The sequence below is a fragment of the Leucoraja erinacea genome, chromosome 37 (assembly GCF_028641065.1).
Source record: "Leucoraja erinacea ecotype New England chromosome 37, Leri_hhj_1, whole genome shotgun sequence".
NCBI lineage: Eukaryota > Metazoa > Chordata > Chondrichthyes > Rajiformes > Rajidae > Leucoraja > Leucoraja erinaceus.
Genome location: NC_073413.1, coordinates 1,873,208 through 1,890,942, shown reverse-complemented (window position 1 = coordinate 1,890,942; position 17,735 = coordinate 1,873,208). Strand labels below are relative to the sequence as shown.

At 40.6% G+C, this 17,735-nt stretch overlaps 1 protein-coding gene across 6 annotated transcripts in view; it reads left to right on the top strand.

Moving 5' to 3' along the window:
• The window catches only part of LOC129713749 (putative RNA-binding protein Luc7-like 2), a 57,399-nt gene extending 42,715 nt beyond the window's left edge, over window positions 1–14,684 (top strand). For 5 of the 6 annotated variants that reach the window (XM_055663023.1, XM_055663027.1, XM_055663026.1 and 2 more), the window contains 4 exons: window positions 1,966–2,054; window positions 4,368–4,397; window positions 9,039–9,245; window positions 12,434–14,684. In XM_055663023.1, the coding sequence (XP_055518998.1) occupies window positions 1,966–2,054; window positions 4,368–4,397; window positions 9,039–9,245; window positions 12,434–12,575 (468 nt within the window). In that variant the 3' untranslated portion in view covers window positions 12,576–14,684. The remainder of the gene's footprint in view (window positions 1–1,965; window positions 2,055–4,367; window positions 4,398–9,038; window positions 9,246–12,433) is intronic. The other variant, XM_055663024.1, reaches the window with a different exon arrangement.
• The last annotated feature ends 3,051 nt before the right edge of the window (window positions 14,685–17,735 follow it).

The following is a 17,735-nucleotide window of genomic DNA, read 5'->3' as shown; positions in this document are numbered from 1 at the left end:
AGGCCCTGTTCTCATGACCCTTTTAAACTATAAAGATGAAATAAAAACTATGATAAAGGTATAAAATCATCTATGCTTTCATTGGTAATGCCACATTTGGAATCGAAAAGGAGGTATTGAATAGACATCAATAAATGACATTGAAATATGCATGGACCTTGGTGAAAAAAACTGCGTTCTAAACTGCGAATAGAATGTAAAGAAGTAGCAAAACAAATGGCTACTGTCCTTTTTAGACACATAAGGAGTGCCTGAGGGCTAGCAAGCTGTCAGACTAAACTTCCTATGAGATAGGAGAAATTTGACCTCTCAAGCCATTGGTCTCTTCAGATATTTCTCTCATTCCTCAACAGTCTACTTTCTCAAATGTGCACCCTTTCCCATCTCCAAACATTTCTCCTGTCCACCTACACAAGAATAACCTGCAGTCTCAGGTTTACCTACCAGAACCTCTGGGTTGAGGCAGGAAATTGGAGCACTGGGGATAACCCATACCATTACAGGAAGATCATGCAGGGTCCACAGGTCAGCACACAAGGTCCTAATCTAACCCGTGTAGTTAGACTGTGCAGCAGCACTACCTGCAGCGCCACCAAGCCTCCCTTGTCTAAATGGAGATAAACCATGTGTAATATCACTAGAATTTCTAATGGCTGACTAATTGGTATGCATTCAAGAAACACTGCATTTCTAAAAGACCCTGGCTATTAGTCATGCAGCGTGGAAACAGGCCCTTCTGCCCAACTTGCCCACACCGGCCAAAATGTCTCAGCTACATTAGCTCCACCTGCTCGCATTTGGCCCAATCCCACCAAACCTGTCCTATCCGTGTACCTGTCCAACTAGTTTCTTAAACTGGGATAGTCCCTGCCTCAACGACCTCCTCTGGCAGCTCATTCCATATACCCACCACCCTTTGTGTGGAAAAAGTTACCCCTCAAATTCCTATTAAATGGTGAAAATAAATCTACAAAGGCCTGTGTGTTGACGTTTTCCATTGTATTAAAGGAAGTGCATAAGCATGTTAATTGAAGAGTAATAAATAGGCAGGCAGCAGTTAATAGTCTGTATTATGAATTGAAGAGATTTTTTACTTAAAAAAATCTCCTTGGACATTTATATATAATTTATCTGAAGTTGACCATTGATGAGCAATATCAAAATTTGCAATGATCACGAAAATAAAAAGCTTCCTATCTGAAGAGCCTTCAGTGACCATAACGGATCAAATGTAATTGGATTAAGAAGGGTTTCGGCCCGAAACGTTGCCTATTTCCTTCGCTCCATAGATGCTTCCGCACCCGCTGAGTTCTCCAGCACTTTTGTCTACCTTTGATTTTCCAGCAGTTCCTTCTTGAACATTTATCATTTACATTTTGTGCAGAGAAATCTAAGGAATTCCATTATGGAAAAATGAACATAAGACAGTTGGGGTAAAATATGTCCTTGGCCCGCATGTGCTACAGCAATGAACTCGGATTAGGAGGTTCGGTGCCATTGACCACTTCACCAGAACCAAAACCATGTTGGACAATTGTCCAAGAAGTTTGCCTATTTTCCAGATTACCTTTTTATACTTTTAAGTGAAGTTGCTTGAATAGACAATAGGTGCAGGAGTAGACCATTTGGCCCTTCGAGCCATTCAATGTGATCATGGCTGATCATCCCCAATCAGTACCCTGTTCCTGCCTTCTCCCCATATCCCCTGACTCCGCTATTTTTAAGAGCCCTATCTAGTTCTCTCTTGAAAGCATCCAGAGAACCTGCCTCCACCACGCTCTGAGGCAGAGAATTCCACAGACTCGCCAATCTCTGTGAATCTTCCGAACATTTGATTTATTCAGGAAAGGTGTATTCATATTATTGATGCCTTACATTTTCCCATATTCTCCAGTGATCTTGATTTAATCCACCCATTTATTAAGTAATTGAGTTGTTGAAATGCCGTCCTTTTTTTATGTGCAGAAACTTGTCGCTGAGAAACAGGAAAAAAGGACACAGGAGCGTCTGAAAAGAAGAGAGGAGAGGGAAAAAGAGGAACGGATGAAAAGAAAGTTAGTGGCTTGATTAAATTATTACTTGCAGTGGTAAAAACACCAGTGTTGACTATTTCTGTGCAAATAAATTTTCTTCAATGGATGTTGATGTCCCTTTGGGGATTCTTCAACCTGTACAATCCTTTTGTTGCCTCTTTCACCCTGATTTGATTGTTTCCTTCCTTTCCATTCTGATCCCAGTATTTGTATGCCATTATTTTCTTCCTCCGCCAAATTGTACTCTTTCAAGGTTGAATAATTTTCTGGTAAAATAGATCCCGACCCTTGAGATTCTTACTGATCTTTATGTTTGCCACCCAACCTAAGTCTTACCTTGCAACATTACTCGATTCTCTTTTACTGACTGTCTCCATTCTTTCCGCTGTCAAAACAAGTCATATTTACAAATTGATTTTCTTTCAAGAGGCAGCTAATAAATTGCATATGGAGGAGAGTCTCTGGGTGTTATCTACGAGAACTCATAGAAGGCATTTGATTAGATTTCACAATGGAGAGTCGGATCATTTAAAATTTTCAGAAATAGAAATAATCTTGTTACAGTTGTGTATTGACAGTTGAAGGTGGGATATAAAAATGATGTGGGTCATTGATTAAGAGATAAGTAACAGAATAGAAATGGTCAATGTATTCTCCTTGTGGCAAGCTGCTTCAAAGGTCTCCATTTGTCTAGGTTTGCAGATGACGCAATCAGGAGGCAAGCTATGTTGCATACATTGAAGAGAAAACGTTATATAATAGACATAAATGATCGTGTGTCGATTGAACTGGGGGAAGTGTGAGCTCACTCAATTTAGATCCAAAGAGAGATGCTGGAAATTTTTGAATGAATGACAACGCATTAGGAATTGCGATGAGGCAAAGAGATTTTGACATCCATATGTATAATAAATCTGTACATCAGCTTTTGCTAATTTAGGCAGAATTTTCAGGTGTAACCTGCGCAAGCCACAGACAACCAAAGTACCAATTTTTATTGTATTCAAATCCCACCCCGGCAGTAAAGGCCTTTTTGATTTTTTAGTTTCTAAATAATGTGTATAGAATATTGAACTACTGATTCAAGGTAGAAAATTATAATGGGAAACAAACTTTACCCGGCAGTATCTCATAGGCTATGTTGTGATGTATGAAGAGATACTCCCTTTTAATGATGTTATACGTTATTGAATTAAATATTTGACAGGACATCAGGGTGAAGTCAAAGTTGCTTGAAATCCTGTACATTCTCCTGAGAATACTGATGGGTTCCCTGGTTTAACATTAGATCTGACAAATAAATTTTGCCCTGGCAGTTGTTTTCGACTAGCTCCCAGGCAATACTTTCTGTCATCACTGAAATACCTGAGTACAAGTGCTAATGCATTTTTTTTAAAACAACAGCTAATGGTGTAGACCATTATGGTAATGCTGAATGCTTTATACCCTTCTCATGAAAGAAAATCTTGAAATTGTTCCATTTAAAAATCTATCTCTACCATTTTGCCTTTAAGATCACAATAGATCATTGCTGCTCAACTGCCAATTATTTTTTTTTGTGGTATAACAATTTGATGGATTCTGTGTAAAATGGTAGCAAATATATTAAAGGTAGACAGAAAATGCTGGAGTAACTGGACAGGCAGTATCTCTGGAGAGAAGGAATGGGTGAAATTACGTAGATATGTTTTATCTACTGTACACTGCAAGGGCCAGGAAGCGAGCGGGTAAGATCATCTCTGACCCCTCTCTCCCTGGCCACAAACTCTTTAAATCACTTCCCTCTGGAAGGCGACTCCGGACTGTCAAAGCTGGCGCAGCCAGACATAAAAACAGCTTTTTTTCCCCACGAGCTGTAGCTCTACTCAATAATCAAAAATCTGTAGCCTCCTTTTGCTCTGGTATTTTATTTGATTCACATGTTTAATCAATAATGTTTTATTATTAATGTTTTGTGTGTCATTCCTAACTGTCACTATGTTATGTTGTCACTTGCGGGCAGAGCACCAAGGCAAATTCCTTGTATGTGAATACTTGGCCAATAAACTTATTCATTCATTCATTTTGAGACCCGAAACATTACCCATTCCTTCTCTCCAGAGATGCTTCCTGTCCTGCTGAGTTACTCCAGCATTTTCTGTCTACCTTCGATTTATACCAGCATCTGCAGTTCTTTCCGAAGCAAATATATTAAGCTTTGGGTCAGAGCATAATTCTCATCTAGAATTCTCACCAAGGGGATATCGAACAGTTTTACTGTATAACGTTAGAATCATTGATATAGCCAATGGTCTTTTTACCTTCAATAATAATAATCTTACCCTGATATTGCAGGACCCGGTCTCGCAGCAGGGAACGGAAGAGGTATGTTTTCTTTTTAAATTCCGGGCTAAATTAATTATTTGAAGCTAGGATATGAAGATGGGGGGGAAATGAGATTTAAGTAGTAGCACTGGGATTTTGCAAAGCCATGTAGTGACAATGAAGTACAAAAATGCACAAATATTATCTTTATTCCTACACACACTAGCAATAAAGACACAATCTACCCTGGTTTAACATCTATCTTCAGCATGCAACTGAAGGCCAAACAGTTAAACCCATTGTAAAGATGTCTCATCTCAAGTAGTTTTATTTACTATTCAGGGTTTGGTTCTTAACAGCTAGGTTCAATCATTAAAGGCCTGTCATTAAAATGTGCTTGAAATTATTCTTGGTGCGAAATTCTCATCACAGTTGAGACTATGAAACAAGTTTGACATCTGAATCTAGTTGTAAACATATGCATGTACTCAGTTGGGCCTACAATAACCCCAGCACGTGGATGTTTAAGACAAATTGAGGTGTTTACAGACTGCTTCTGCCAAAGTGGACAGTCTGTCTTTGTTTCCCATTTGAGGTACCCACCTGCACAGTAGCCAATATCTAAATAGATTGGTGTTCAAGAAGGAACTGCAGATGCTGGAAGATCGAAGGTACACAAAAATGCTGGAGAAACTCAGCGGGTGCAGCAGCATCTATGGAGGATGGGAGGAGACAGCTCGAGGGTTAAGGAAGGGGAGGAGACAATGAATCTAAATAGATTGGTTCATTGTAAACCAAGACCAGTTATGTTTGATATTATAGTCAATGTTAAATCTCAGTTCTAATGTTACAATTTTTTCTTATTTAAAAGGGAGCTAGTTCAGGTATGTAATACCCACAACCAGACCATTTCTAACCTGAAGGCTTAGACTCGTTGTAACAGATGAACAGTATTCGGAAGAAACATCAAAAATAGTATCTCTTCATCAATAAATTGTTCGCAAACATTCTGTTCAAAGGAACACAAAGTTGGAGCATGCGCCTTATAGACCAGGCCCCTCAAATCTGCCCTGCTGCTTACTGTAATGGCAGATATGCCTCTGGCCTCAACTTTTCTGTGACAGTTCCACATAGCCCAATCTTTCAAAAACATTTCTACTTGACATATTTAAAAACCTCTCGTGATCAGGCACCCATAACCATGGGTAGAGAATTCCAAACATTTGCACTCCCTTCAAAAATAAATTCATACGCACTTCAGATTTAAATAACTACTTCCTTATCATGCAACGGTACACAGTACTCCAAGTGTAGCCTCACAGCAACTTTTACAGGTATGATAATAATTCTCTATTTTTAAACTCAAGTTCCCAATAAAGGCAATATGCCATTTGCTTTTCTGATTACTTGATAGCTTTTTGTATTTCATGGCTAGAACACCAAGATTCTCTCTACTTCACTCATTTTCAGTATCTCTATTTAGTAAGTAAGTAAATTTTATTTATATAGCACGTTTAAATTAACTCGCGTTGAAACCAAAGTGCTTTACATAAAATAAATATTTACATATTATACTGCCTTTTGATTACCCCTACTGAAGTGCATGACCTCAAACTTTTTTACATTAAACTCCAATGGCCAAGTTCTGCTTGCAGAATCGAAATATCCTCATCCTTACATGACTACCCATATATTTTCGTATCTGCAGTAAGTTTAAATATCTTGCACTGATAATTGAGGGCCAAAACCTATAGCCTGAAATCTCGTACATCCAGGTTCAGGAAGAGCCACTTCCCCACAGCCATCAGGCTATTAAACTCGCCATCAAACAAACTCTGAACTATTACAGCCTATTGCACTTTATCTGTTTATTTATGTGTATATATATGGTCTATGCTATCTAGACATACTGAACTGTTCTGTATTTATGCCTACAATATTCTGTTGTGCTGCAGTAAGCAAGAATTTCATTGTCCTATCTGGGACACGTGACAATAAACTCTCTTGACTTGACCCTATAACATTCCACTAATTGCATCCTCCAGTCTGATTTATTCTGATTCTCTGTCTTCTATGCAAAAACCAATTAATCTGCAGTTACACATTTCCATCAAAATTGTGAGCTGTAATGCACCAACCTTTATGATCCACTGTATCAAATTATTTTTGAAAATTGATCTACAGGATTCCTCTTATCTTCTCTGCATGTTACATCCTTGAACTAAAGGAAATTTGCCAAATATGATAGTCCTTTCATGAAACATTGGTGTGATTGCATTGCGCTTTGCAAAATGACTAGTTATTTCTTCCTCGGCATTTTACCAACAATGGTTATTAAGAAAACTAGTTTCTTGCTTCCTTCTTTGTCTGATTCTTCTGAAGCAGAATCATATTTGCAGTTTTACCATACATTGGTACACTCCTGAAGCTAGATGATCTTTGAATAACTTCAACCAAGTGTTTTACTATTGTTGCAGCCACTTTTCCACTAAAGTTCTTGGAACTAGTTCATGGGGTCTTGGTGACTTGTCTGCCTTTGGTTCTATTAGCTTGACTCTCATGATAGGGATTGTGACTTTTGTCCATCCTATTTCATACAAGCTCAGTTATTATCTTTGGCCCCTTCCTCCTTAAAGACAGATATAAAGTATTGGTTTAAGTTATCTGCCATGTCCTTGCTCCCCATTATTAATTCCTCAGTCTCTCAGTCCAGGGATACAACACTTAGTTTGGCTACGATCTTCATTTTTAAATATCTGTAGAAATTGTTGATGCTTGTTTGGGGAATTGGAGACGCTGGGAACTGCAGATGCTGGTTAACAAGGTTAGGCAGGAGGACATGGATAGATGACATTTTGGGACCCTTGTTCAGACTGAAACGTGTATGTGGTCCAGATATGTTGCCTGACCCACTGATTTACACCAGCGCTTTGCGTTCTTTTTTGTTTTGGGTATTACTTGCTGGTTTTATTTAATAATCATTTTTTTCCTTCCTTCACAGTTTTTGAGTGTCTTACTGCTGGTTCCTAAAAAATCCCTGTCTTCTAGTTTATCACAAGCTTTTGCCACTTTCTGTGCTCTAGTTTTTGACTTGATATTTTCCTTGACTTCCACTGTTAACCACAATGGTTCGTTTTTCTTGCTGTATCACTCTTTCTGATTGGGATCATTTCTACTGGGGGGGTTATGCTGCTTAAATATCTGTCACTGCTCATCCACTAACCTTCCCTTTAATCTGTTTACCCAGTACATGTTCCTTATACCTTTGCAATTGCCTTTATTTAAGCTGAGGATACTGGTTTTGGACCCATGGGTGTTTTCCTTCAAACTGTATCTGGAATTCCCAGAACTGGTCTTATCATATTTTGATGTTCTATGTTAGAGGTGAGAGTAGTCCGTTTACATCTACGTCGACAATAAGGAGTCTCAACAACAGTTGAGGTCAACGGGAAGTGTTCCTCAGATGCATGCTTATGATTAGCTTTGTTTTTAAATTCCATATTTATTTAGTTACTTGAATTTGAGATGCACAATTGAGAGCTAGCATTTATTTCAAGAATGCTAGAATACAAAAACAGAGATGTAATGCTAAAGCTTTATAAGGTGCTGGTCAGGCCACATTTGGAGAATTGCGAGCAATTTTGGGCACCGTATCTAAAGAAGGATGTGCTGGCCCTGGATAGGGTCCATAGGAGGTTTACAAGAATGATCCCAGGAATTAGTGGATTAACTTACGATGAGCATTTGACGACACTAGGCCTGTACTCTCTGTAGTTTAGAAGAATGAGGGGGGACCTCATTGAAACGTACCGAATAGTGAAAGGCTTGGATAGAGTGGATGTGGAGAGGATGTTTCCATTAGGGCGAGAAGTCATAGCCTCAGAATTAAAGAACTTTCCTTTTGGAAGGAGATGCGAAGGAATTTCTTTAGTCAGAGGGCGGTGAATCTTTAGTCGGAGGGTGGAATTCTTTGCCTGTGAAGGCCAAGTCAATGGTTGTTTTTAAGGAAGAAATATATAGATTCTTGATTAGTACAGGTGTCAGGGGTTATGTGGAGAAGACAGGAGAATTGCGTTAAGGTGGAGAGATAGATCAGCCACGATTGAATGACCTAATTCTGCTCCTATTACATATGACTTTAAGTGTAGATCTCAATTTGAGTGTCCCAGTTGTCACTGCTGGGATCCAAGTTCATGCTCCTAGATCAGTAGTGTGAACCTCCTGCCTGCCAGCTAGTAACTTAATCACCTCTCTTGTGCTAATTGATCCTCTTTCTCGGCACAGACTTTGCTCGCTCAATTCATTATTTTTATCCATTGCTGGTCCTTTTTACCTAATCTTTGTTATGCATTGCTCCTGCATGCTCCTTGGTTTGACACCTTGCGACTGTTTAGTTCACTGTAAAAGCAAACATTGTAAAGAGTATAATGCACTAACTTTTCCCTAGAATGCTATTCCATTGTAAATGATAATACTTTGCTTGTAAACTAGTGTTTTCTTTTGTTTAATGGGTATATTTCACATAATGTACTTTTTCCCCCCATAGTTTGTATTTGTAGATATTGGCCCAATACTTACTGAATAATAGACGAATAGCAACTGCGTTTCATTCGGAAACAGTGTGAGGATGTTGTACCAGAATGGGTGGGAGAGGAATGGGTTAAAAGATGAATAAAGCAGGAAAAATATCCTTTGTTCCAGATCAAGATCACGGGAGCGTCGCCGACATCGATCCAGGTCTGCTTCCCATGATCGACGCAAGCGTTCCCGCTCCAGATCAAGGGATCGACGTCGCCGACGCAGGTCTCGTTCCAGAAGTAGAAGCAGAAGTCGTAGTCACCACCGCAGCAGGCATAGCTCCAAGGATAAGGAGAGGGATCGGAGCAGAGAAAAAAGTACTAAAAGGAAGTAAGTTTCTTGTGTTTCCGTTTTGCACTGTCAATATGACTGACATGGAACAGCATAACAGTCTTGTTCTTACCTACTTACTTTTTACAACATGGAAGTAGCCCATTGAATCATTGCTGGATCCCAACCCTCTCTGTATTTCTCCAACCTATTCTCTCACACATGGTCATCAACTACTCTTAATTCTTTTATCACTTACTCGCACAATATAGGTCAATGTAGTGAACTATATAACAGTAGACAATTAACCTACTGGCTAGATTGGAAACGTGTAAAGAAACATGAACACTTGAGCATGGGGAAACCGTGCAAACTTCACACGATTATCCCCCAAGATCAACGCTAAATTCATATATTTTGAGCTGTGAAGCAGCAGCACTATTCCCTCTGTGAATTCTGTACATGTGGTGCAGTGGCACAGCGGTAGAGTTGTTGCCTTACAGCGCCAGAGACCCGAGTTCGATACTGACTGCGGGCGCTGCCTGTATGGAGTTTGTACGTTCTCCCCGCAACCTGCGTGGGTTTTTTCCATGTGCTCCAGTTTCAAAAGATGGCCACTCCAAAGATGTACAGGTTTGTAGGCAAATTGGCTAGGTAAAAATTGTAAATTGTCCCTAGTGTGTGTAGGATAGTATTAGTGTGTGGGGATTGTTGGTCGTTGCTGACCCGGTAGACCGAAGGGCCTGTTTCCACCATGTATCTCTGAAACTAAAAAAACTGAAGTAGCGGTCGAGAAAGCTTGACAGTTCTGCAATATGAAGTCTCACTTAAAAGGCCTCTAATTTGGCCAGCCTTTTTCCCCCCACTCTTTGTATTTGTAGCTACCGATTACTTGTTTTGTAACTGTTCTGACTGTGAAGATAATGCAAGTAACAATATGTGACTCAGAAATAGTTTATCTAAAATTATTACATTTCCCCATTAATTCACTGATTTGTGTTTCTTGGAGTTCCTCTTTCATTCCTCCTGTTCCTTAAATTCTTAAATTGTTCACTGTCCTGTTTAATTTTCTGACAGATACCGTTTAGAGGTGTACCACTGCGATGGTCAATCTGATAGTTAATTCCTTGGCCGTTTGAATTGTCTCTTTCCCTTCCTTTACACGTTGCACATGAAGGTTGCACGATGAAGCAGCACGTTACACATGATAATAGCACCTGAGAGATTATTGATGAAGAGATGGACCTCAGTGTACAAGCCTGAGACAGCAGCATAATGTGATGAAGAAAGAATTCATTATACATGCTTGGGCACAGAATACGAGAACAGAGAGCGACTATAATACGTTGAAATATTGTGTATCTTTATTACAAGAGGAATCGAATATAGGAGCAAAGAGGTCCTTCAGTTGTACAGAGCCCTAGTGAGACCACACCTGGAGTATTGTGTGCAGTTTTGGTCCCCTAATTTGAGGAAGGACATTCTTGCTATTGAGGGAGTGCAGCGTAGGTTTACAAGGTTAATTCCCAGGATGGCGGGACTGTCATATGCTGAGAGAATGGAGCGGCTGGGCTTGTACACTCTGGAGTTTAGAAGGATGAGAGGGCATCTCATTGAAACATATAAGATTGTTGAGGGCTTGGGCACGCTAGATGCAGGAAACATGTTTCTGATGTTGGGGGAGTCCAGAATCAGGGGCCACAGTTTAAGAATAAGGAGTTAGCCATTTTGAACGGAGACGAGGAAACACTTTTTCTCAGAGAGTGGTGAGTCTGTGGAATTCGCTGCCTTGGCGGTGGAGGCAGGTTCTCTGGATGCTTTCAAGAGAGAGCTAGATAGGGCACTTAAAAATAGCGTTCAGGGGATATGGGGAGAAGGCAGGAATGGGGTACTGATTGGGGATGATCAGCCATGATCACATTGAATGGCAGTGCTGGCTTGAAGGGCCAAATGGCCTACTCCTGCACCTATTGTCTATTGTCCTATTTACCAGGCTAGAGAAAGGATGTGACAGCACTGGATTATGGTGCAGAGGAGATTCACCAAGTTGTTGCCTGGGATGGAACATTTCAGCTTTGAGGAGAAACTGGTTAAGATCTTCCCTTGTTAGAGAGAAGGCCGAGGTTGGAATCTGGAACGCGCTGCCTGAATGGAGTCAGATCCTGTCAAAACATTTAAGTGTCCATATGAGCACATGCATTGCCAAGGCACAGAAGGCCAAGTGCTGGTAAATGGCATTGGTATAGATGGGTGCTTTATGGTCGGCATGGTCAGAGTGGGCCAAAGGACTGTTTCTAGACCGGTTTGCTGAACACCTCAGTTTCCTGCCGTTCCATCCCACCCATTCCCACACCAACCTACCTGTCCTCAGCCTTCTCCACTGCCAGGGTGAGACCAAACACAGAACCAGCACATATTCCGCCTGGATAATCTGCATTATAATGGTATGAACATTGAATGTTCCAATGTCAGGGAACCTGCTGCCACATGCTCCTCCTCTCTATCTCCTTCAGATTCACCCAGGTTCTGTCAACCCTCCACCTTTTCCCCCGAACATCATACCCACCAAGCCTCCATTCCTACCTTTGTTCCCCTCCCCCACCCCATCATCCTTCCTTTATCTGATTCCACCTTTCACCCTAGTTATATCAGATTCCAGTGTCAGCAGGTTCTTGTGCCTCCATTTATCACCTTCCAACCGCAGGCTCCTAACTCACCAACCTGCTCCACCTTCCCATCATAAACCTCCTCACATAATGCCTGCCAGCCTCTGCCTCACCCCTCCCTCGTGTTTCTTTACACTGCTTATCTCCATTCTACACTCTCCCTACTGACCATCCCTCTGCTTCCACTTACTACCGGCACTTGTTTTCCTGCCACCGCTGTCATCTTGAATCCACATTTACCAATGCATTTAGGAAAATGGAGCAAGTTTCACATTCTCTCAACTTTTCTGCCAGTTTTACAAATGTAATTTCATCTCTTCAGTTTACTTTGCAACACTTTGTTATCAAAGGCTCGAAGCTGTTATTTTAAGATGAGAAGATTATTTTATTTCCATGTTTGTTGGTGAAGTGCAATCAAGCCTTTTTAGTGGGGGAAAAAACAAGTAATGAATTCATTTTCCCAACCCAATGCATTTGCAACATTATTTTGTGGAATAAAGTCTCTTGATTTGTAATAGACATGACCTTGTGGAATTATTTGCATAAAAAGCCACAGCTAAAATTATCCGGGTTTTTTTCTAGGTCTAAAGACCGAGACAGATCCAGAGATCGGGACAGAGATAAATCGAGGGAGCAAGATCGCAAGGAGAAAAAGCGTTCCTATGAGAGTGCTAATGGCAAATCGGAACACAGCTCCGAGGAGCGTGAAGCAGGAGAAATCTAAAGGACAAAACATTTTTGGAATCAGGGCAGTGGATGTCTTATTGTTTAACTTGACTAGCGGAGCTCTTGTTTTGGTTTTGGACTTAGAGAAAAAAATTCCAGCGGCTAGGTGACTGATAACTTAAAAGAATAGATAGTTGAAGATGTTGAAAACAGACATTTTGTCAGTTTAACCAGCTGGTTTTGAAGGCAGCAGCTGGAGATGCCTAGAGTGTACAACGTGCATGCACTCGTGCTGTTATGCCACTAACATTAGGGTTCCTCCTTTCATTTGCACTAAGGTGCTATTTCATTTTGAATATTGAGTTATTTGTTAGTTTCCTTTTTTTTTTTAATGTGGAATCTGAAATCCACAGTAAATGTTAGTTGAACCAGAATATGAGTGGTTCTTGAGGGGCAGTAAGTGTTTAGTTGTTTAAGCAGCTTCATTTGAGATTATTGTCAGATGCATTGGCTTGCAGTCTCTGAATCTTCTGCGCCCTCCCCTCCCCAACCACTTCTCCCCATGCCTGAAATATGCGTGCTGTAAAATTATCATCATAAAATTGTAACAATCATCATTTCACAGACAATATTTTTGGACGGGTATCTGTTTGCTGGTGATTGCGAATCTGTAGTAACATGAAGGACTTTTTTTCTCACCAATTACTTTTCGTGTATCTAAATGAACCACTTCTGCCACACCATTTCCCTTGAGGTTAAAATCTTGGCGATGTTTAACATTACTTTGATAGAATATTGATTTTTTTAAATGTTTTTTTCCCCCAACCGTGAAATAATCTTGATTTTTGTTTTCCACAGATACCCCAATGACTTGACTAGTGTTTTGTTTTTAATTAACTTGGAAAGTGGAACCATTTACTGCCCATTTCTTACAAAAACTACCAATTAAGATGAGAAATGTAACTGCTACAATTTTAGCGTATTTCTTCATTCCGTTGCTACCAGTCCTACCTCCACACCAAGTCCATTTTAAGAAAACCTTATTTTAGGAGAGTGCTCCCCTTTAAGTGCTCTAGAAATGCACAGAGATAACCTTTTGTTTTTGGGAGGGGGCAGAAAAAGATCCCAAATTTCCGAGATTTTGTAATCTGTCCTAATGTGTACTTTTTAATATAATTAAGAAGTGTTGGTTTTATTCTTGCAATTGCAGTAGAAGTTCCGGAAGGAATGGTCCAATATTGGAGTTGATGAGTTTTGTGATTTCAATCGCTTTTCAGGATTCTGCATGCTAAATACATGCTGAAAATACAATTTCCCAAAAAAGACCTTTCTAGCTTTGTGTGCACGTGATCCTCATTAACCTTAGCATGTCTTCAGATTACTTCTGGAACACAGTCAACATAACTGTTTTTTTTTGGATTGATACTTGTGAACTTTTTTGAGTGAAATCATGCCCATAAAATAGTTTTTAGTGTTTATTATTCAAAAAAAAAGATTGATTGTTTGCTCAAAACAACAGAACTTTCCAACCATTAAAATATTAAGGAGTATTTAGTTGGATTTAAGGGAACCCTTTCTTTTCCACACGCTTGTGGCATAAATGGCACACTCCACGCAGCTGCAGCCATTGTATACAGTGTGCTCTGGGGTGTCACAGTCCTAAAATATACCAATGTATTCCATGAAGGCTATATTGCTTGTTTTGTTCGTCAGTTGTGGTTATCCCACAATTGCTGTTCCTTTTTTAAAAAGAGGCGGTCTGGTTTAACTTAAACCAACTTCTGTGCTATAAGAATAACCAGTGTGATGTTCCTTACTATTATATTTCTGCACTGGAAACTTAAGTTACAAGATGTCACACTGCTGCCCCTGCCACCCACCCCCACCATTCATTTAGTTTGTGTCTCATTTGGTCAGTCAGTTTCCCGAGTTTACAATTTGTTTTGACACCCAAACAACAAGGTTTTATTTTATCCCCCTGTATTTTCTTTCCCCCCCCCCCTCCATGACATGTCTATACTTGTATTGTTAATTGAAAAACAATTGAAATAATTTTTTCCAAAACCATTTAAGATTTACAAACAGTTTAAGTTTTCCTGTATTGTATAAAGATGTGATGAATACTTGTTTGCTACTTTGCAAATAAAACAAACCGATATTATGTCTTCCTCTGCTTGCCTGGCCAGTCTGTGGGGACACTTGGCTGTTTGTGCAACGCTCCCAATCCATGCAAACGGAACTGCAATCGCATGGAACTCTTCCAGCATCCAACTCTTTTTAGCTAAGTTCAGTGATACAGAGTGGAAACAGGCCCTTTGGCCCACCGAGTCCGCATCGACCAGCAATCCCCACACATTAATGCTATCCCACACATACGTGGGACAATTTACACTTATACCAAGCCAAGTAACCTACAAGCCTGTACGTCTTTGGGGTGTGCAACGAAACGGAAGATCTCAGAAAAAACCCACGCGGTCACGGGGAGAATGTACAAACTCTGGACAGACAGCATTCTTTTGCAAAGGAAGATAAAAATTCTGGAGAAACTCAGCGGGTGAGGCAGCATCTATGGAGCGAAGGAATAGGCAAGATATACATGATTTATTGCAGTCGGGAAGTGACCCCACATTGCAGCAGTAATGTTTTGTGTGGAAGTGAAGTTGAAATGGTTAATTTTTCTTATGGTGGTCAAAGTAGACTGCATTTAAATTAAAATGATGAGGAATGTGGAGTCTTAACAATGCTTCTTTGTAGTCAATTAGTATTGTCTGAGTGAAAGTCCAAGCAGGTGTTCAGAAAATGAAAGAATCATACCAAGTTTTATTATAATCTGAGGTACAATCTGAATATGGGAAGCAGAACGTTCCTGCTTCAATCTTGCCTATGGGCGGTTAAAATTGCAAACCACACACTTTTGATTGAACTTGCCTATGGTATAGTTGACCGTAAAACAGTCTTTTGGTCAGTGAGAAAATAGAAAACTTCATATACTTGGTGCACTGGAAACCCTGGTTCAGCGATACTCTTTAAACTAATCACTAAAACTAGTCCATCACTGCTGTGTTAAAAAGACTTAAAAGGAGTTTTACCTGCTTGTTTCCAACCGGACTAAAATTGGTTCTGCAGAATTTCCTACAATAAAAATACTTTATTGTCTTGTGACAAGTCAGTGAAATTCTTTGCATAAATAAGTTTCATAAGGCCGCGGGGTGATCAAAGAGGTAGATAGTAGTTCAGCACTGCTCTCTGGTTGTGGTAGGATGATTCAGTTGCCTGATAACAGCTGGGAAGAAACTGTCCCTGAATCTGGAGGTGTGCGTTTTTTCACACTTCTGTGCCTTTTGCCTAATGGGAGAGGGGAGAAGAGGGAGTGACCAGGGTGCGACTCATCCTTGATGATGCTGCTGGCCTTGCCGAGGCAGCGTGAGGTATAAATGGAGTCAATAGAAGGGAGGTTGGTTTGTTCGATGGTCTGGGCTGTGTCCACAATTTGCTGCAATTTCTTGTGGTCCTGGATGGAGCTAAATGGGGGGATATGGATCAATGCAGACAGAGGAGATCAGTTGAACTTGGTATCATGTGTTTAAGAAGGAACTGCAGATGCTGAAAAATGAAAGGTACACAAAATTGCTGGAGAAACTCAGCGGGTGCAGCAGCATCTATGGAGCGAAGGAAATAAGCAACGTTTCGGGCCGAAACCCTTCTTCAGACTGATGGTATCATGTTCGGCATAGACATTGTGGGCTGAAGGGCCTGTGCTGTACTGTTCTATGTTCTGTAACATAACAGTAGAGTTTAGTTTGGAGACACAGCGCGGATAAAGGCCCTTCGGCCCACCGAGTCTGCGCTGACCATCAATCCCCGCACACTAACACTATCCTGCACACACTAGTCACAATATACATTTTTACCAAGCCAATTTACCTACAAACCTATATGTCTTTGGAATGTGGGAGGAAACCGGAGCACCCGGAGAAAACCCACGGGGAGAACATACAAACTTCGTACAGACAGAACCAGTGTCTGGTGCTGTGAAGCAGCAACTCTACTGCTGCGCCACCGTGTCGCCCTTGATGAAATTAGTTCGGCTAAGGTAAAGTATTTTAAGGTTATGTCGCGATAACATACATTGTACAGTGCAGCAAAATCCAGACATTATTTCTAGGTGTTCTCATGTACAGGTCAAGCAAAGGATTTGTTCCCAAACTGTGCCATTCCTACTTCCCAGGCCAAGTTATCCGGCTGCACTTCCACTGAATCTGAGTGGTGAGTAGCAATTCATCAAAGTGATTCCAGCAAACTTAACATAATTATTGGTTCATCTTCACATATCCTGCAAATAATAGTTCCTCCTTTTGACTGTGGTAGCAGATGGTAACCTCCACCAATGTTCAGACCCCCCCCCCTCTGACTAATTCAAACATCCTTCACTTTAGGCTTTAGGATTTGAATTAAAACTGATTCTGCCCGTGTAAAATGTGAGAAAAACCTTGATCCTGATTGGCAAAAATATAAAAGAATTAAATTACATCTTCTGTAATTCGTATTAATAAAGCAATCACAAAAGAAAATGTTTGGGGCTGTGTGGTATTAGAGAGGGTCTACACCCCGTCCACGGGCACCGTGGGGATTTCTGGGACCACGGGGTGGAAGGCATCCTCAATAAGGATGGGGATATAGTTGTATGGTAGTTTATTCAGTATTTAAGAATATTTGCTCTGCTTTGTTCATATCTTTGTACCGTACAGATCATTTTTGTTAATTAAATACAATTGGTTTTGGTAAAAAATAAAGAGTTGTATACCAAGCATAACTTTGCCACATTCCATCGTCTGGTTCTCAGTCTTCTCCTTGCGAATGAAACATAAATAAACCAAAGGAATAGTTAGATCTCAAGCCGGGTGTTGAGCAGCCAGGTTGTTGTCTCTGTTGGCGTCAATGTCTGGCAGGCCCTGACACAGCTCCATTTGGTGGGGGGTAGAGCGGGCACCCAGAGATGACATGGTTGGCTGTCTGTTGTTCTGCTCCACATTCACAGGCTGGGCCCCATCTCCACACGCTGGCATTGAAACGCCCAACTCCAGCGCCGAGTCTGTTGAGCTTCACCCGTGCGGGTGGCAGCGCCTAGCGGCAGCGGCTCGACTGCAATCCCGTCTTAGTCTTTTTTTTATTTTTGTCCCATTAAATGTATGTTTTTGGTTCTAATTGTTATTATTTT